The sequence below is a fragment of the Onychostoma macrolepis genome, chromosome 04 (assembly GCF_012432095.1).
Source record: "Onychostoma macrolepis isolate SWU-2019 chromosome 04, ASM1243209v1, whole genome shotgun sequence".
NCBI lineage: Eukaryota > Metazoa > Chordata > Actinopteri > Cypriniformes > Cyprinidae > Onychostoma > Onychostoma macrolepis.
In genome coordinates this window covers 9,594,017-9,615,448 of record NC_081158.1, presented here as the reverse complement: position 1 = coordinate 9,615,448, position 21,432 = coordinate 9,594,017, and the positions used below count along the sequence as shown (strand labels likewise).

The following is a 21,432-nucleotide window of genomic DNA, read 5'->3' as shown; positions in this document are numbered from 1 at the left end:
ACCTCCGTAGCACCATATAGCACCTAGATGACCTCGTAGAATTCTTGTACAGTGCAGGATCACTTTTAACGACAGTTGTCGTTCTTATTTTGTCAACGTTTAACCCGGACGTCGATATTGTGGAAGCCACAATTGTAAGGTATGTTAATCACTGTTTTTCATTCACCGGGTACAAGGGCGTAACCATAGTATAGATATTGGGGGGGTCCAAATGTGCCCCCCCCCCATCTATTTTTAGGGGGTTGTTGCGATAGAGGCAATTTACACTAAGTGAAAATAGCAGTATTCTTTAGTGATATGCTATTTACACAGTGCAAATAGCTTTAGATTCTATTTATTCTCTGTTAAAATAGCATGATTCTGCTAATTACTTATTGCAAGTATTGAATAAAAGGGTATGAATAATTGTGGCGAGAAAAACATTACTTATTGCAAATAGTGGCACTTATCTGCACCTCTGCATTGTAATACATTATAAAATAGTATGCAATAACTTATTGAGTGTAATTTTTTTATTTTATTTCAAATTATTAGGACAAAAGCCCTCCCTACACCTACCCGATACTTTGTTCAACTTTTTGATTATTTCCTTCATTTTTATTGAAAAATAAATGCTTTTCTTATGTGATTTGAAATTGAAAAAGGGAGAAAAAAAGTTCGCCAAAAGGCAGATTCGAACCCATGTCGATCGTGTCTAAAGAAGCGTAACACGCTTTACCATCTGCGCCACTGAATCTAACGAGTGATAATCGTCTTTTGCTAATGTGACTATCGCAATAATATGTTTGTGGGTGGAATTAGTGTAAATAGCCTCTGCCAACAACACGCTATTTGCACTTAGACACTCCGATTTTTTTTATTTTTATATTCCCAACAATTAAACAGTTGCCCACAGAAAAAAACACTTCCCGCGCCTCTGTTACTGTCTGAAAAAAAGGCCTGTGTCCGCCTGTTCGTCCTGCTTCTTTCTTTTAGCTCCTACCTTCATTTCATTTAAGCACCAGTGACAGTCGGAGTCGGACTGAGCGGTTTTTTCAAACAATGCCGCAAGCCGGCGTTTACGGGCTCAACCAAGTGTACAATCGAGGGGGGTGGTCACACAGTTTTGATTGAAAGTAAATCGGAAATAACAACAGATCCACTAGGCTACAACCAGAGTTCATAAAAGGAGGGCATATCATATATCACATATTACAATATAATAGGCCTATTATTGGGGGGGACAGATTGGTATTTTTAAAGTATATGGTGGTTACGCCCATGACCGGGTAACACTTTATAATAACTTTAACTAATAAATCATCAACAAACATTATGTAATGCTTAACAGATCATTAGTTAATGTATATTCACATATCAAGAAATGTGAAATAACGTGCTTGTTAATGTTAACTAATAACTGTATTAAACCTTACCTAATAATTAACATTTCATGTAAATTAAAATGCTTATAAATGTTATTAAACTTCTTATTCGTATGATCATCCACATCTCGAAAATCTAAAGGACTTTGTAACAGATGTTATTCAATGATTAAAAGCTTTTGTTAATGTACAACACTTTTGCTGCTGTTGAGGTGTGATACGGGTAAAGTTACGGACAGGTTTTGTAGTTTAAGGTTGGGTAAGGGGTCAGCAGTGTACAGGGGTCAGTTTGATAAGGGAACACGATTCAATCTGTTTATATTTCATTGCTTTGATAAATTTTAAATGTATTTTCTTGAATATTAGTTTTTTCCCCTCCTGTTGATGTATGATTCAAGGAATATTCTGTTTAATGATGCACACTAGTATGCTAATATAAGTGTTGAGGTAATAAAAACATGTTCTGCACCCAAATTACAATGTGTTATGTCTTTGCAAAATCATTTGTATAAACATTTACAAATGATGAATAGTCTCGACTTTAGATTGGGTACTGCAAAAATCTGTTCCTGGCCAAAGAGGACCCGCTGACTGCCCAGGACCTCATTGATGTCTTCAGCCCACACTTCGCAGAGGAGGGAAGCAATCGCAGACACAATGAAATTAGAACCTATGCCTGGTTCCGTGACTTCTTGCTAGATGTGGAAGGTATGATGTCAGTAGTAAGCAAAGCTATATAGCCAAAACCAAGTTTCATATATTTTTATTTATGATATTTATATTATTTTCCCCAGGTGGGCCAAAGTAAAAACCTTACTCTGCAAGAGGTCCTTGCTTTTGCTTCTGGGCTGGAGGAGTTCCCCCACTGGGATTCAAGAACCAGCCAATCATTGACTTTATACACACAGACCGCAAATTCCCAGAAGCTAACACGTTACGTAGTCCTCCGCCTACCAATACACGAGTTCTGCAACCACATGTGCAGTGGGATATTGCAGGCCACAGAGTTTGGAATGACATAAAATACTGTGACGTTCTTTGTTGTTGTTTTTGCAGTTTTGTTTGTTCTATCAGACTCTACTCAGACCTAAAGTTAAGGTGTAATGTTTAAAAATGTTTTACAATGTTTAAAAAAAGGTGCTTCTTAAAGGCTCCAGCTCAAATAAATTCCTGTTATTGTCATGAGTCTTATTTCAGAGAGATTTTTAGTGTGGATATATTATATAGCAATTTCACCTCTTGAAAATAGTGTCTTAGTGCTTTCATAAAGTTACTTTACTTACCGATACAGCCATCAAGTGTTAAATCAAAGTGAAGTCATTCAAATAAAGAAGTAGTTGATTTTTCAAAACGAGTCATATGCTCTGGGTCTGTGTGCAATTCTTGCATAGCATTATATTGTAGACTAATCGTAATCAACCTATTAACCATAATAAACATGTTGCTACAATAAAAACAATATTTAAGACAATGTATTTCTATTATCTCTCCTGCAGTAACTTCAGCTGCGTGCAGATACTCATTTATCCCAGGACTGTGGCGACACCAGCAATGCATAATATAACGATACAGCCTAATATCTTCTATAACGTCATTATTAAAAAATGTAAATATAAAAATGTCGTTTAAACGACATGACATCCCGTCATTACGACCGAGTGGCAGCAATGCCTTACCGTAATACCCCATATATAGCGGACAAAGCATGACAGACAGGCCCTATGAAGTGAGCACACGCTTTCAACGTGCCATTTTGAGAACACTACAGAGAGAGCACGTTCTTTTCGCCTGTGTGGATACTTCAAAAGAGGTTTGCTCTGCCTGTTTGGTTTACCTGTTCACACGTTCACAACGTGCATTTTGTCTGACTCAAAACGCACGTCAAATACACACGTTTTTATAGCAAATTACACGTCGAGGACGCGCGTTTCGATAAACAAAAATCCCATTTTCCGTAATCCCAAAGCGCATGCTAAGAATGCACGATTTCATGACAAATCACGCATCGAGGACGCGCGTTTTGCTGTCAAATCGCACGCTTTTGACGTGTCAGTGTGCAGTCAGACGCCCGAGCAGGCGTTTATGAATAGTTTTGCTTGCCATAGAAATAAGCCTGCGGGCTCCCGTTTCCTCATGTTTCAATCTGTTTTCCTCTCGCGGAAGGGATTTACCGCACACGCCAGTATCAGTGGTGCACTCACTTATTAATGGAATTGATTTACCGTCATAACAGAAGCTTCCACAGTGCAACAGAACGACAGTGACAGAACAAAAAACACAGATAATAAAAAGAAGAATTAAAAAAAGAACAATATAAAAATTTACAGTTGTACAGGTATAACAATAGAGAGTTTGGTATGTACAGGTATATTATGTGCAATTGAAATGTAGACTAAGTATGTGTGTTAGATAAATAAGTGTATAAATAGTGTGTGTTCCACGTTTATTGTCAAGTGTTCATGAGATGGATTGCCTGAGGGAAGAAACTGTTCCTGTGCTGGTCGTTCTGGTGCTCAGAGCTCTGTAGCGTCGACCAGACGGCAGCAGTTCAAAGAGGGAGTGTGCTGGATGTGAGGGGTCCAGAGTGATTTTGCCAGCCCTTTTGCTCATTCTGGATAAGTACAGTTCTTGGAGAGTAGGGAGGGTTGTACCAATGATTCACTCAGCAGTCCGGACTACCCTCTTCAGTCTTCTGAGGTCAGATTTGGTAGCTGAGCTGAACCAGACAGTTATTGAAGTGCAGAGGACGGATTCAGTGATGGCGGAGTAGAACTGTTTCAGCAGCTCCTGTGGCAGGTTGAACTTCCTCAGCTGGCGAAGGAAGTACAGCCTCTGCTGGGCCTTTTTAACAATGGAGTCTATGCGAGTGTCCCACTTCAGGTCCTGGGAGATGGTGCTGCCCAGTGCGGTTCATGATGGTGAGTGGGGGGAGTGCAGGGAGGTTTCTCCTGAAGTCCACGATCATCTCCACTGTTTTGAGCGTGTTGAACTCCAGGTTGTTAAGACTGCACCAAAAAGCCAGCTCCTTAACCTCCTGTCTGTAAGCAGACTCGTCATCATCCTGAATGAGGCCGATCAGTGTGGTGTTGTCTGCAAACGTCAGGAGCTTGACAGAGGGGTCTTTAGTAGGGGTGTCCCGACTAAGGATTTTTATGGTCGAATCGGAATTCACAATATTTTTTACAATAGTGCTCTCATTATAACGTTATGTATATGACAGTAGTTCTGCAATGTTCTGCATTTCTGTTTTGAGCTGCGTGCGCTGAAGATGACCAGTAGAATGAAGCATTTGAAAACAGGTTTTTAATCAATGGGATTTAACTCATCATTTATCTCATATGGAATACGCTTCGTTATTTATACAACATAACGTTAATATTACGACTTATAGGCTATCTGCACAAAATGCCCCAAATGCATGAACGTCTGCGCGGCTCTGAATGAACTTGTTGTGGACGCGTTCTTCACGCAACAACGTGCAGAAACACGGCAACTAAACTCTAAAGATTTGCATGGTTAATTATAATAGTGTTCTCGTTATAATGTTATGTATGACAGTCCCATTCATAGTTATTAATATTCTGCATTGATGTTTGTACTGCTCACGCTGCGCACTGACGAGATGTACTACAATGAAGCGCTTTACCGCAACTCAATGCATCTTGTATGTGAACGCGCAAACAGTACTTACTACTAGAGTAAATCAAATATCATCAGACATCTATAAAGAAAAGGGTTCTTTATTTGTGACCATATAATTTTACAACAAGGCAGTCACTGGGTTTTCCCCTCTTTTATACAGTAGGGAGTTCAAAGTTAACAATATATACAATATCAAATCAAAATGACTAATACAGGTCACTCAATGATGCTCCCCTTTCCAGTAACTCTCTCTCTCTCTCTCACAGGAATTTAATCGGGATCCCTTTTGTGTCAGTCTGCCTTTACAATTCAAATGACACCAACCGTAATGTCCAAAAAAAAAAAATGTAAACAAAATACATAAGTTCTCAAGTGTACACAAGTACAATTTTCTTGTCAGTACCCTGATAAACAACGGTAGTGGCTTATGATGCTTTTCTGAACAGAGAACAGAAACACAGGAACAATTTTAGACATACACGAGCATAAGCCAGGCACACTTTTATGTCCAAAGTAAATCAATGTTACACTTTTCACATTCTCCTTAACATCACTGTCAAGGATTACCCCCAGGGCATCCAAGATGTAGGTGACTTTGTTTCTTCAGTAGAACACAAACGAAGATTTTTAACTCAAACGGTTGCAGTCTGTCAGTCCTATAATGCAAGTCAATGGGCACACAATCTTTGAGAGTAAAAAAAACATGCACAGACAAATCCAAATTAAGTAAGCAAACCAATTAGATCGATTTTCCGTTAGTTTTGAATGGCGTGCCTGGCGTTGGTTGAAAAACGCTGCCGTAACGACGTTGGAGATCAACGTCATTTCGACGCCAGGAGAAACATCAATTCTACATTCATTCTATTTCAGTATGCTATCTGGGTGTACTTTTGTCTCTAAAATAAAGTTAAAGAGAATGAACAAATCACAGATTCTTGATTTTATTGCATTTTACAAAATGTCCCAACTTCACTGGAATTAGGGTTGTGTGTATATATATATATATATATATATATATATATATATATATATATATATATATATATATATATATATATATATATATACACATTTTTACATTTATTTTTATTTATTTTTTCAATCAAAAATGTTTGTCTACTCTGAATCTTATTGCTCCGTTAAAACCCAAACGTATTGTTACTAAACCCCAGCCATGGCTTAATGATTCAACTCATTTGCTCAGAAAGGCTTGCAGAAGAGCAGAGCAAAAATGGTGTAAGGATAAGTTACAGGTCTCATATGAAATGCGGAGAGATTCCTTATATGTGTATCAGAGAGCTGTCAAGGCAATTTTTTAATGAGATAACCGTTCAATTAAGATCTAACCTGCCCCTGGGGAACTCTGTTCAACCTGAGAGATCAAGTGGTCCAATGCTGTGGAATGATTTTCAGTCTGTTTCCTTTGAATCCTGTAAAGGCATTGTTGAACGTCTAAGATCGGCTTCATCTTCTCAAGATATCATTCCGTCTAGAGATTTTCAGTACCGTTGGACAAGATTTAACTGTTTTTAACACTAGTCTAATTACTGGGGTCGTTCCTGATTGCCTAAAAACAGCTATAGTAACTTTAGGCCTATATCAAACTTGCCATTTCTTTCTGAGATTCTTGAGAAAATTGTTGACCCAGCTGCAGTCCCATTTGATGTCAAATAATATTCCTGAAAAATTCCAATCGGGTTTTAAATCTCAACACAGCACAGAAACTGCACTTTTAAAAGTTGTAAATGATATTTTACTAGAAACAGATAAAGGGAATGCCGTGGCTTTGGTGCTTCTAGACTTAAGCTCTGCATTTGATATGGTTGACCACAATATCTTGATTTCCAGGTTGGAGAGCTGTGTTGGGTTACAGGGAAAGGTATAGAAATAGTTTCAATCTTTTTTAACTAACAGAAGCTTTAGTGTTTCTATTGGCCAACATAGTTCGTCCTCACACCCACTTGCTTGTGGGGTGCCACAGGGCTCAATTCTTGCCCCAGTTTTATTCTCTATATTCATGTTGCCAGTGGGTGCTATCTTTGAGAAATATGGAGTGTCCTTCCATCTTTATGCGGATGATACTCAGCTGTATTTTCCCTTGTAGCATAAAAGTAAAGAATGCAATTTAACCTCTGTTAAATTGTCTAAACGAATTACAAATATGGTTAAAGCAGAATCTTTTAGTGTTAAACGAGAACAAAACCGAAATCATTTTGTTTGATTCAAAGTCATATAAAGACTATGCTCTTCATTTTGGTCATCTCTCTTCCTACTTTACACCTTGTGCTAAAAATCTTGGTGTTCTTTTTGATTGCATCCTGGGTTTTGAGAAACAAATTAGTGCAGTGATCAAATCAAGTTTCTTCCACTTACGGCGTTTATCAAAAATCAAATCTTTACTTTCTGTAAAACAGTTTGAACAGATTATCCACTTGTTTGTTCTATCTTGTTTAGATTACTGTAACTCACTATACTATGGTATAAGTCAGTCTTCTATAATGCATTTACAGATGGTCCAAAATGCTGCTACAAGATTGATTACAGGCAGACGAAGGTTCGACCACATCTCGCCCATTCTTATTTCCCTAAACTGGTTACCAGTCAAATCTAGAATTACTTTTAAAATTTTAACTTTTGTTTTTAAATCTCTGCAAAATCAAGCTCCATCATATCTCTCCGAGGCAATCACCTATTTATAAACCAAATAGGTCCCTAAAATCCAGTAATCTTGGCCTCCTCTCTGTTCCTAGATCGAGGTTCCATTGCAGAGGTGATCGAGCTTTCGTTGTTGCTGGTCCTAGTCTATGGAACAAATGACCACCTTCTATCAGAGCTGCGCCCTCTTTGCCTGTATTTAAATGTTGGCTTAAAAAACATCTTCTGTCAATAGCTTTTGTCTAGCCATGTCAATTGTATTGTTATGCTGTGTTTTGATGTTCTGTTGTCTCTTATCGGTTTTATTTTAGTTGTATTGTACAGCACTTTGGATCAACTGGTAGTTGTGTGAAAGTGCTTTATAAATAAAAAAAATATATATTATTATTTACAATTCAACGTATAGTGTTGTAAATGTACATTAATTAAAAAAATAAAAAATAAAAAAATACAAAGGTTTCTAGATTTGCCATGCTAATAATTGTGGAAATGCTTTATCGTATGCATATAATAGACATCAGAGTAGAAACGGGACTTTTATTTTGGTCTGGCGATGTGACGTCATAAAGCCGCGCCCCTTCTAGCCTTAACCCGCGCCCCGAGTCTGATGTGATTCGGCTGAAGGAAGGTTTGTGGTTTTTAAATAAACTCTGTTTTACAAGCTAAGTAAAATATAAATGAATCAATCTTAAATGTACCATTGTAATACTTTATTTAGTGTTACTTTTGTGAGTAAAGGGCATCCTCATAGTACATCGTTCAAGTAACTTACGAGAAAGAAGAGAAAAACGGAGAATCAGAATCATCTGAACCGAGTCATTCGTAAACGATTCAGTGATTCGAATCAGCGCACGCTGAAGACAAACGAGAACAAACACAACATCTGACAACTTTTACAAACCAGCTGCAAATGTTCATGAGAGTGTAATCTATTAAATATGATGTACAAATAATTGAATACCAAACATAAGTCATAAATATCTAATATTAACTATGTATAATTCGTTTGTATATTTTAATCAGATCATTTCCATTAACTATCTCTCTGACTGACTCCCTTCTCATTGACTACTGAACTAGAGCTGATTGAGACACAGCTCAGAGATTTAGTTTGCATTTATTTTTCTATCTGTTAATTATTCTCACCTTTTTTAACAGGACAAAGTGTCCAAACACACAGAAAAACTCCTGCTGAAGCGACTGAGATCCATGTGACACGCGATTATAAAGATGGTGTTTATTAAAGATGAGAGTGAAGACATGAAGATTGAAGAAACTTTCAGTCTGAAACATGAAGATACTGAGGAACAAACAGGTTGGTTTTCATTCTCAAAGCTGAACTCACTCATTTGATCCTGATTAAAATGTCCAGCTCTACAGAAATGAACACACCAGACGTTGCCCGACAGCCCGAAGAGAGTGTCCCAGCCTTACAATAATACAGAATTAGTCTAAATAATATGTATACATATGTGTATGTGAATACATGTGTAGCCTAAGTGTAATACACATACAAAACTTGAAATGTGAGTGATTACTTTTGGCTTCTGCATGCTGTCTACATTTGTTCATTTAAAAGTATTTGTTGAGCAAATAAAACATCCAGTGGACACTAAGGCTACATCTACATGAATCCAGATACACTAAAAATGAAAATGCTATTTTCAAAACACTCTCCATCTACACTAATGTTTTCAAGCATTTTCCAAAAGTTTCTCATCCACACTGAAACATCAGAAAACGTTACATTTGCTTTACTGCGCATGCGTAAAGCCTCTAACAGCTCACTAAGACAATATAGACAGAGCAGATGTATTAAGTTCCCTTCCAAGCTCCAACTCATGTCCGGTCATATCTCCACTGTCCTATCAAGGAAAAATGCAAAAAGCCGCTTTAAATGACAGGAACAGAATCAAGCAAGGTGTTTTTATAATCATTGGAAAAGAAAATAAACTAAGATTCTATTAATTGCACAGCTGCAGTACTTTGCGCTTAGTGAGGACTGGCATTGATGAATTCTCTTTTGTTTCAAATTGAATTTAGCAAATGCTGTGACCAGCAAAGTTATTTTCGTAAACTAAAACTAAGACGAAAACGATTGATGAAAAAACTATTTCGTAAACTGAAATAAAGTAAAGATGTCAAAATAATTGAAAAACTTATACGAAACGAAACTGACAACAGTTATTAAAAAACTAACTGAAATAATAATTATCAAAAATAAATAATCGTTTTCGTAATCTCTTACCCCTTGGCAGAAAAATACATGAGCTGTGTGGTGGTTTAGGGAAATAACGTTACCTGTAAATGGCGCATCACGCACATGGGGTTATCTGACTGAGAGACGTAAAGCATTTATTTATTTATTTATTTTCTCATGTAACACAAGCAATCAAACCAACATTAGGCATTCTAAGTTGGTGCTTTGAAGAAAAACAGACACGCAGCGGAACGTGATAATTACTTTTTGTGAACAATAGCCTAACTTTTGCCTTGCATTTTGTGATCACTGTCTTTCGAACAAATGTGCATAGGCTAAATCACATCATACACACACTTATAATTCTTCATTTAATGAAAATAACATATTCAAATATGAGCCTTTACTGTTAAATGCGATTGCCGTTATTATTGAATTTCATTAGTCCCAGTTATGAATTATGTGCGGCTGTTCACGGAAAAGTGAACAAGACACGGCAGTTACAATATCATGATTATGGTTAAATGAGAAAAAAGACATCTAATACAACATCATTAGGCTACATTTATTTTCATATTAAATATCTCAACACACATCATTAGATATGACATTTAGCACAACTTGTGTAAATTTATTTCGTAAAAAGGCTTGACTGCTTCCTTTGATTAGATAGTAAAAGTATACACCAATCTCATCATGCGTTAATTTTGTGACGATATTAAAATAAAACTAATTTGAAAATTCAAAACTGTAATAACCTTGGTGGCCACTGGCCTCTGTTTATTCCCTGTGCAGTCAGTCCTCCAGACTAAGATGATTAATTTTAAGTTTAACGTGTTAAAAATATTTAATGCAGTTAGCGCAGGGGTGGGGCTAGTGTTGGCCACCCAACTCACAACTGCTGCCTCTGTTTCTTTTTTTATTTTGCTAATTTAGTCTCTGAACATCTTTACGAGCACATCAAACAGGAGACGTTTCAGATGCGCACTCCACTTCACCTCAGCACCAGGCGCGAGTCAAACGAGCGCAGAAACGGTGCTGTACTCGGCGTGCGCTCTTCAATTGCACACACAAAGGCGCCGGCGTGCACTGTAGCCTGTATCATTTCATATCAAAGCATGAAAGAAATGACATGCATGCAGTTTCATGGTCAGTTAAGACATGAAGGTGATTAAAGCTGCCTTAAAACTGTGCATGCATGTATTATTAGGCTATATGTGACCCTGGACCACAAAACCAATCTTAAGTCGCTGGGGTATATTTGTAGCAATAGCCAAAAATACACTTTATGGGTCAAAATTATAGATTTTTCTTTTATGCCAAAAAGCATTAGTATATTAAGTAAAGATCATATTCTATGAAGATATTTTGTAAATTTCCTACTGTAAATATATCAATACGTCATTTTTGATTAGTAATATGTATCGCATATGATATACAGGAGTCACATTTAAAAATTCTGAAATGGATTTTAAAACTGTCCTGGAGCAGCCCAGCACTGTCTCCTCATCTAACACACTCAACTCGTCAGCTCATTAATAGAGACTTTATGACCTGAAGTGGGTCAGAAAAGGTAAAGAGAGTTGAGAGAAAACACGATGTGTGTCAGATCCATGTCATGTTCAGCAGAAACAGCACCCAAAATAACCTATTAACCCAGCTGCTGTTGTCTGTTCATCAAAGAACAAAATAAAATAAAAAGGAAATCAATAACTTTTATAGCTTTATGGATTCACCTATATTTAATTTAGAATTTAGTGTTTGATAACTTTATTCAATTTCTGTATATTTCCTACTTGCTGAAGGGCACAGGTAACTAAATATGACATTGGTTATTATGGGTTTATGTGAAGATTGTTTAAAGTTCACTTAAAATTGAAGTTATTTTTTTAAAGTCTAATAAATATTAAAATTGATAGCTCTCAATTATACTGTAATGTTGAATGGCTATAGTCAATGGTTAAATATTAGGGGGAAAAAATAAACATTTTATAGAGGCATCAGTAGTATTGGTATCAGTGATACTGGCTTTCAGCCATAAAAAAAAAAAAAAGATACCATTAAACAAATATTGAAAATATACTGTCTTTGTTCTTTCTACATTAATTTTAAGATTAAATGTGAAGTTATTGCAATATAAAAGTATATTTTAAAAGTTTAATGTGGGATTAATCGCAATTAATTAGTTAATTTTTTTTAATCGATTGACATCACTAAATATTTTATAAATGTTGATTAAAAAAACTATTGCGAAATGACAGCATTTCCATCAACCGTTTTTATGTGACTAAAACATTTTTCATCTCTCAATAAGTCATGCCGATTGATGTTGGTAGGTTTACATACATCTCAGCCACCACACTAGCCATTATTCTTAATCGAAGGAAACGCAAGCATGTACGTTTAGTGAAGCACTGCAGAGAGACCCTTCTGGGACACTTCTGAAATGTGCCGTGGTATAAACTCAAGCATTGAATAGAGGGGCCATGATCCGCTCCGGTGGCCGTGTCAGAGCCATGATGTGCCGCAGACGTGTCTAATCCAAGCATTAATGGCAAGGAAAGTCCCTTATACTTGAGAGCAGCCATGTATGAGGTGTTTCTTGGAGGTTCTAGTACAATAAATGCCAGGTGACCTGTAAATGCGAAAAAACTGTTTACATTTTTTTTGCTAAATATTCCTTTTTTGAATTGCCTATAAAACTTTTTTCCGATATATGGGAGTTTTGCGAAATTGACAGGTTTCCATTGGGTGCATTTTCAATTCACAATTTCAGTTTGCATAATTTGAAGGGTAATGGTAACACAGACAGTGGTCAGTGTGACTAGTAAGTGCTCTAACTGCAGAATATTCAACCAGCTAGAGCTTATTTGTTCATCCTGCAACATTTATAAGGTGAAACAAGGCCATAATTATGATTATTTACAATTTGTGAATGCAACATCCAGATACGTAATTGTGGAAAACAGTGCCCCTCCATCAAGATCTAGATGAGTAGAGGTCCTAAAGAATGGGGATGGGGTCCTAAAGAAAGCAAAGAATTTAAAATAGAAGTTCTACAATTACAGGTTACACCCCTTTCAGTAGTTTAGTAGGTATGGGATCTAGCATACATGTGTTTGGTTTGATGCTTTTCATGTCTAAATGTTTTGATGTTTGTTGTTTCATGCCATTAAACTGGTGTTAACTTGTATTTGTCTCTTTTCACCTCAGACCTGATGGAACTGAAAGAGGAGAATCAAGAACAGAATGAAACGGAAGAGAAAGATCAGAATGAGAAACATCATGATTTCAAAACTGAAGAAAAATCAATTAGTTGCTCACTGACTGAAAAGACTTCCTCACCAAAAAAAGCTGAAAAAACCCAAATGAGAATTCATACTGGAGAGAGACCATTCACTTGCCAACAGTGTGGACAAGTTTTCAATCAAAAAGGATGCCTTAAAGTCCACATGGAAATTCACATTGAAAAAAAAAAGTTAATATGCTCTAAGTGTGGAAAATGTTTTACACGAATAAAAAACCTTAGGACACACATGAGAATTCACACTGGAGTGAGACCTTACACCTGCTCTCAATGTGGAAATAATTTTATACGGAAAAATCATCTTAATGCCCACATGCGTATTCACACTGGAGAGAAACCTTACACCTGCCAACTGTGTGGGAAGAGTTTCACACGAAATGGAGGACTTACGACTCATATGAAAATTCACATTGAAAAGAAGCCATTAATATGCTCTCAGTGTGGAAAGTGTTTTACACAGAAAAGAAGCCTTGATGCCCACTTGAGAGTTCACACTGGAGAGAAGCCTTTCACCTGCCCTCAGTGTGGAAAGAGTTTCAGGCTCAAAGAAAGCCTAAGGGCTCACATTAGAATTCACACTGGAGAGAATCCATTCTCATGTGATCAGTGTGGAAAGAGTTACAGATATAAGATAAACCTTAATAATCACATGAAGATTCACTCAAGAGAGAAGAGTTTTAAATGTCATCAGTGTGAAAGGAGTTTCACGGAGAGGGAACATCTTAAGAATCATGTTAAAATTCACATCGGAGAAAAGCCTTTCATGTGCCATTACTGTGGAAAGAGTTGCTCAAAAAAAGCAAAACTCAAGATTCACTTGAGAATTCACACTGGAGAGAAACCTTTCACCTGCGAACAATGTGGAAAGAGTTTCAGGGTTAAAGAATGCCTTCAGGTTCACAAGGTAGTTCACACTGGAGAGAGACCTTACAAGTGTCCTCAGTGTGAGAAGAGTTTCACATGTCAAAGTAGCATGATACGTCATTTAAAAACTCATTCTGGGAAGAAATTGCCTTTTTCCTCAGAGTGACAAAGTTTGGAAAAAGGAACAATTTCTAAAATCATCTGCATATTCATTTTGGAAGACATTCATTTGTAGTCATTGTAATAACATTTTTTGCCATCACACAGATACATGTGAGAACCTGTTTATGTTCTTTGTTGAAGAGTATGACGAGAAAATGCTGTGAAATCAAGCGTTCATGCTGCAGCTGAATATGGGCTACATCTGATTGTCACCTTCATGCATCCTGCTTCACCATAAGGCTTTTTATTTTCTTTTGTGCATATGTACTCTTGTGGCCATTCCTGACTGTCTGCTGTAGTTTCAAATACTGAACAGTTCTTCAGACTTAATGCTTGCGTCGTTTAAATGCAGTTGATACTCCTGACACTTTACATTGTGTAAATGGCAGAAAGTCCTCTTAGTAGCTGCAAACAAACAATAAACTAAATTTTATTCAAATTTTATTCGAATGGGTTAAAGCAAGCAAAAAGCGCTCCCATTACAATGAATGGAGCTGTAATCACATCAATATGTTCATGAGTTCTATACTGTAATAAAATCGAGTGCTGTCAAATGATTAATCACATCCAAAATAAAAGTTTTTGTTTACATAACATATGTGCATGTACTGTGCATATTTATTATGTATATATAAATACACACATACAGTATATATTTTGAAAATATTTACATGTAGATATTTCTATTCATGTAATTAATATTATATATAAATACAGTGCTGGCCACTAATATTGGCACCCTTGGTAAATATGAGCAAAGGCAGCTGTGAAAATAAATCTGCATAATTTATCTTCTTGATCTTTCATTCAAAAAATTCTAAACTTTCATTGAAGTAAAACGATTGAAAGTTGGGGGAAACTCACATTATGAAATAGATGTTTTTCTCAAATGCATGTTGGCTACCATTATTGGCACCCCTAGAAATTCTTATGAGAAAAATATCTGTAGTATTCATTCATATGTACGTTTTGTTGCACACTGGGGTGACTGAAATTGTCCAGTCATGACTTCCTGTTCCACAGCATTATAAATATGAGGAACATAAAGGCCAAATTCCCTTAATCATCCATCAAAAGGAGTAAAACCAAAGAATATATTTCTCATGTACAGAACAAGATTGTTGAGCTTCACAAAATAAAAAGTGGCTGTAAGAAAATAGCTAAAACAGAAAATCCCTATTTCCACAATCAGGGCAATAATTAAGAAGTTTCAATCAACTAAAGATGTTACAAATCTGCCTGGAAGTGGACATATGTCTGTCTATATCGTCCTAATGCACCGTGAGGAGGAGAGTTTGAGTGGCCAAAGCCTCTCCAAGGATCACAGCCGGAGAACAGCAGAGATTAGTTGATCTTGGGGTCAGAAAGCCTAAAAAAATGCCATCAATAAAATGCACCTGTGTTCGTTGTCCATAACATAAGCCTGCCCATACCATAACCCCACCACTACCATGGGCCACTCGATCCACATCATTGACATCAGCAAACCGCTCACCCACACGACGCTGTCTGCCATCTGCCCTGTACAGTGAAAACCGGGATTCATCCATGAAGAGAACACCTCTCCATATCGAATGTGAACATTTGTCCACTCAAGTCGGTTACGACGACGAACTGCAGTCAGGTCGAGACCCCGATGAGGACGACGAGCATGGAGATGAGCTTCCCTGAGATAGTTTCTGACAGTTTGTGCAGAAATTCTTTGGTTATGCAAACCGATTGTTGCAGCAGCTGTCCGGGTGGCTGGTCTCAGACGATCTTGGAGGTGAAGATGCTGGATGTGGAGGTCCTGGGCTGGTGTGGTAACATGTGGTCTGCGGTTGTGAGGCCGGTTGGATGTACTGCCAAATTCTCTGAAACGCCTTTGGAGACGGCTTATGGTTGAGAAATGAACATTCATTTCACGGGCAACAGCTCTGGTGGACATTCCTGCAGTCAGCGGAGCATTGTAAAATTAATAGTCAGCTGGAACAAGTTCAGAATATGGACTGAGGTCCCCTACCTTCACCCAGGACCCGGTGATAAACAGAAAATCCAAGTCGTGAACTGTGATAAAATCATAAAGGATGAACGTCTTATTTACCAGAGAGTGAGCGTTTATCAGCACAATCTTTGGGGAGCGTAGAATAGTGCACGAAGCCGATGCTTTGCTCAGAGGGCAGAGGTTAGCAGTATTTGCACCCTCACAGCGCGGCCGGATAATGATCCAAGAGTGGAGGTTTTCGGCTTGAACCAGTGAGTCAAGCGAAGCAGGAGTAGAAGCAGGGGGGTCCGTTGCGATTTGCCTGAGCCAACGTGTCACTGGGGTTGGCCGATCTAGCGCCGTAAAGCGGTCCAACACCTGTCCCGTGACCGAGGCAGAGAACTGAGTAGCGCCAAACAGCCAGCTCTCATGAAGGTCTTATTCTGATGATCACACCCCCGCGTTTTCCACGTCTTCTCCAACGCTTTCTTGGAGTAGTGTCCAGAGGTACTCACCAGAGGAAAGCCGGGACGTCCCGCAAGAGAGTCCCATGTGTGTGGCCGTCGAAATTACCCAATTTCGCATCCAGTACGCCTACACAGGAACTACGAATGTCCAGTAGAGTCTGATGATCATACGTGAGAGACTCAACATAGTTGTTGGGCAGCAGGGCAATAAATACAACCAAGCAATAAACAGAGTCGAGAGCAGCAGACGGCTCGCCATGTACACAGGCGCCATCTTTAGTCAGGTGCGCATTTTCATCTTACAATTGACCATATTTGTTTTTACTATGCTATGCGAATTAGTATATAAGCTGCTGTTCAGATGTAGGCCTAGATGTTGCAGATGCATATCTATCCACTAGGCCAAAGGTACTCAACGGGCGGCCCGCGGGCCGCATCCGGCCCATCTGCATTAAGTTTGTGGCCCGCGTCATGCTGAAGAGTAATGTATTTTTATTACAATTTGCGCTCAAAATATTAGGCAGTTTGATTTTATTAATTAAATGTATACAATCGCAGTAGTAAAAGCTGCTCGATCTCTGCAAGCGCTGTAACTAACCACGCTGCACGCCCCAAACAACCTAAAAGAAAAGCGTTGTCCAACAAAAGAGGACATTTATTAACATGATTTTACTCCACAACATCAGTCGAGTGTTTAAAATAACTTCATTTTGTGAGCTGATATGCGGTTTTTGTCACAGAACGAGGCAGAGAATATATTCTATGTCATTGGATTATAAATATACTTTATTATTATGAAAATACCAGAGATGGCTTGAAGAACACAGCTAAACCATATATTGTCGCGTCGTATGTTTACCATTGTATATTGTTGGATATTTAAAAAAAAAAAGCTATCGTGAACAGATTCAATCACCCATGCAATCTTGTTCATAAATGACAGGATTGTTTATTAAAGCATTGAATCACACACTGTGACATTCAAATCTGCGCTCGCACTGCCGCTGATCCAGAGAGAGCAGTTTACGTATATGAAACATCTGTACAAAGTCTTTTGTATCTTTATTTCTGTGTTACAAACATTCAAATAATTGCAGAAGTACTGGAATAAAAGTTTATAGTTTAGATATAAACACTGCATAAGCGATCAAAATAGAATCGAATAAAGCGATCAAAATAGAATAAATCACCTTATTGAAAGTGACGATGCTTCAAATAAAGATTGTATCAATTACAACATAATGCCAGTAGGTGGAGACAAGTGACTTAAAATGAGATTCGTTCACAAATGTCGATTCACTCAGGAATGAAACTAGTGTTTATGAGCAAGTTATGAATCATTTGTTTAACTTAACTTTTTTATCAGTTCGTTGAATATTGTATTCTATAAATAGACTGCAGCAATTTTTTCTAGAAACTCTAGTAAATTACATGTTATTTTGTTTACTTTTTTCAGAATCATTGTGAATCTATTTAAAAAAATAAAATACTGATACAATATAGTTACTATAAATATAAAAATAATACTTCTTTCTAAAGAAATTTGTGAACCATACTTGCTCAAGAATGTCTTTAGTTTTAGCATTTTGAGTTTGTTCAATACTCTGAGTATGAATGCAATTTTTTTTGCATCGATATAACAAACTTTTAATCAGATTTTTTGTTCCAGAGTATTACTCATATATATAATTTTTTCATGCTCAGTGTTATTTTAAATAGATAAGTCTTGCTTGGCCTTGTCCTAAGTAATAAACTGTATTTCTAAATCAGTAAATCTGCAAATATTGTCTTAAATAAAGTCTGATGATGCAAATTGTAATTTGTGGCCCTTTGCATTTTATGTAGTTTAAATAGGGCCCGCTTGGCCTCTGAACTTGAGTACCCTGCACTAGGCTATCCACTGCCATTTTCAAAGCACAATGCAAAACTGTTACATTTCATTCATTAACGCTCTTCACTGATGCTCTTCAATCGGCATTACAAATGAATGCACCTGGAGCAGTGACTCTGAAATGTACACTATTATACTAATATTGGGGTATTACGGTCTAGTCAGCATCACTATTTCTAAAACAAATACAAAATTCGGTTTTTAATAAAATTTTTATAAAAGATTATTAAAATTATCCAAGGCTTTCCAACAATCTATTTTTTTTTTTTTGCCTGTTTGTGCACACAGTTAGTATGTGTAACATTTAGCATTGCATAAAAAGTTAAACAATATATTTCTGATCAGAATTCACATTAGATCACAATTAGGTGTAATCAGAAACCATACAAATGGTTATTATGATGAAACAAATGTTTTGTCTCAGTTAGAATATTAACGGTTTGAAAGTAATAAGCCTTTGTTTTTTTACAGAAAGTAATGGAGCATTCTCAAAGAACAAAAAGAAGGAAAATAGCTGCAAAAGTGGCTGAACATTTCCGTCTCGTTTCACAGCAGATTGACCAACCACTGCATTTTAATTTGGAATCTGCTTATGGTGAACCATTGGAGAATGATCCTTTGGAGATCTATCATGATTCTGTCGCGGATGTTTCACAGAATGTAGAAAATTAATACACCACAGACATTTTTATGATGCTTGGGACGATGACATATTCAATGATTTTGAAAATGGGATGCCTGCTGATGCCAGTGACTTTGACTTGGACTTTGAATGTTCAGATTCAGAGGATGCTGTTTCTGAGAAATTAGATGATACACGTGGACTTGCAGAGTGGGCTGCAGAATACAACATATCACAAAATGCGTTGTCTGCGCTTCTGAAAATTCTCAAACAAAAAGGGCTTGATTTGCCAGTGGATGCTAGAACCCTAATGTGCACAGAACGCAAGTGTAATGTGAAAAATTAATAAATGTACAATACAAATGTTAATGTACAAAAAAAAAATTCACAAACATTAATTCAATGTTCAAGTCATTAAAAAAAATCCTGAAATTGTATTATTTGTCATTTATATAAAATAGCAATAAATACATGTGCATGAAGTTGTTATTTGTGTCCATGCTTACTAGTTACTCACCACTACTGTAGTTTCTTATTTCTATGATTTTACAGCCATTTCAGTTTCAAACTGGCAGTTGTTGTGTTCTGGATTGTGCCTGTAAAGTTATTTTTGTTCCTTTTTTGTTGCTGTGTTTGTTTATTTTGATCTTAATTCGTTGTTTCTCCTCTTCCTTGACTGAGCTGTTACATTTGTATAGTATTGAGATTAACTTTAAAATTTAAAAATGACAACCATGTGCAACAAGTGACAGTTCACGGAGATAAGGAAAGATGGCTCATAGCACAAAAAAAAAAAAAAAAGTGATGCAGTATCATGTCCTTGTTTGAATATGATAAAACTTTGTAAAATCTTTGCTTTTGTTATTTCAGAGAACAACTATATGCCTTTTAAAGAACAATACCACTTTCGGCATGCAGTTGGACCCATGTATACCTGATCAGACTGCACAACAGTGTCAACTGTGAATCTCTGCTGCACACTGATGCAGTCACATAATACAATAATGTACATGTATTAGTTTATTGCTGGATTTGTTGCTTTTGTTTCTTTATTGCATAAAAATTACATATTTGCCTAAAATTTGCATGTGCATTTTGAAATTCCACAATTTATGAAATCTGTAATGTACTTTTGTGTTGATGAATAGTCTTTTATGTAGTTGTTGTTGTACATTCCTTTTCACTGAGAAATATTTATTGATTATTATTGCATTAATAAGTACTTTTCATTTAATTTTGTATTTGCCCATTAAAAGATCAAGTAATAAATAACTTTTTTTTTAGTCATTATGTAACACATTGTTTCATTAATTGATTTATTAATATATGACTTATAGTAATACTATCACAGTGTTATTTGTTTGTTTGTTTGTTTTTCCACATCATTTTGTCACCAATGACAGAACCTTGAAGTAATTTTTCAAAACTCGAGACACAAAACTCAAAACTGTCATTACAGTTGCATTCATATCTTTACAGAAGCCTTGCATTTGCAGAATCACTGGTTCAAGTAACTAATTTCTTATCAAACAGAATAGGAACATTACTTTAGATCAACCTCACACAAGATACCCATACTGTACTTTCTCTGTGTAGTTGTCAGTGTCAATAAATGGTATTTTGTAAAAGAGAGAGAGAGCTGCGACTGTGTTCTCACTGCACTGAGGGACTCGTAGAGGACGAGCTGCACTTCCTCACGGAGTGCAGCAAATATAAACACATCAGAGATGCCTATTTCAAACAAATAGCTCTAGTTTCACCTGAATTTAAGCATACAAGCAACTTAGACAAACTCTGTTATATTCTGGGAGAAAAGGAAAAGTGTATCCACCTGGCAGCGCAGTATGTGTCCTCCTGCCATCAAATGATGGACAAAGGCTGATCCCTCCTTTCCATTTATAACTGCTCTCTGTATTCATTTAATTATTTATTTATTTTTATTTTTTTACCTACATGTATAATATGGACATGTATATGTGTTTCCCCTTGATTTTATTTATCTTTTTTTTTTTTTTTAATCATCATCCAGCTCTGTCACCGTCAAAAAAAAAAAAAAACACAATTAACATAGGAAAAACAAATAATGCAAGCCAAAATGTGGATTTTGGGGATTTATTTTACTCCCAACAACAGGCATGTTTAGTTTGTTTATACCTGAACGTATTCAATCCTCAGTTCACTTTCATAATCAAAATGTGTCGTACTGTTCATCATTTACATAAAAACTATGCCTTAAAGTAATGCAACGGTTGGCATTTTGAAAAGCTGTATGAATTTATAGGTAGATCATTGTAA

At 36.7% G+C, this 21,432-nt stretch overlaps 2 protein-coding genes across 5 annotated transcripts in view; one reads left to right on the top strand and one right to left on the bottom strand.

Moving 5' to 3' along the window:
* LOC131538747 (gastrula zinc finger protein XlCGF8.2DB-like) overlaps nucleotides 1-21,432 on the bottom strand; it is a 149,236-nt gene that overhangs the window by 115,452 nt on the left and 12,352 nt on the right. The gene's annotated exons all lie outside the window — the stretch shown is intronic.
* Nucleotides 8,132-19,676, top strand: LOC131538753 (gastrula zinc finger protein XlCGF26.1-like). 4 transcript variants are annotated; one of them, XR_009270662.1, is made up of 4 exons: nucleotides 8,132-8,289; nucleotides 8,842-8,976; nucleotides 13,075-16,908; nucleotides 18,987-19,676. XR_009270662.1 is itself a non-coding variant. In XM_058772839.1 (3 exons), the coding sequence occupies exons 2-3, from the start codon at nucleotides 8,892-8,894 to the stop codon at nucleotides 14,196-14,198; spliced, it is 1,209 nt and encodes a 402-aa protein (XP_058628822.1). In that variant the 5' UTR covers nucleotides 8,132-8,289; nucleotides 8,820-8,891; the 3' UTR covers nucleotides 14,199-16,944. The 4 variants fall into 4 exon arrangements, 1 of the variants encoding a protein (XP_058628822.1); XR_009270661.1 differs by having other exon boundaries at nucleotides 8,827-8,976; XR_009270660.1 differs by having other exon boundaries at nucleotides 8,820-8,976; nucleotides 18,987-19,675.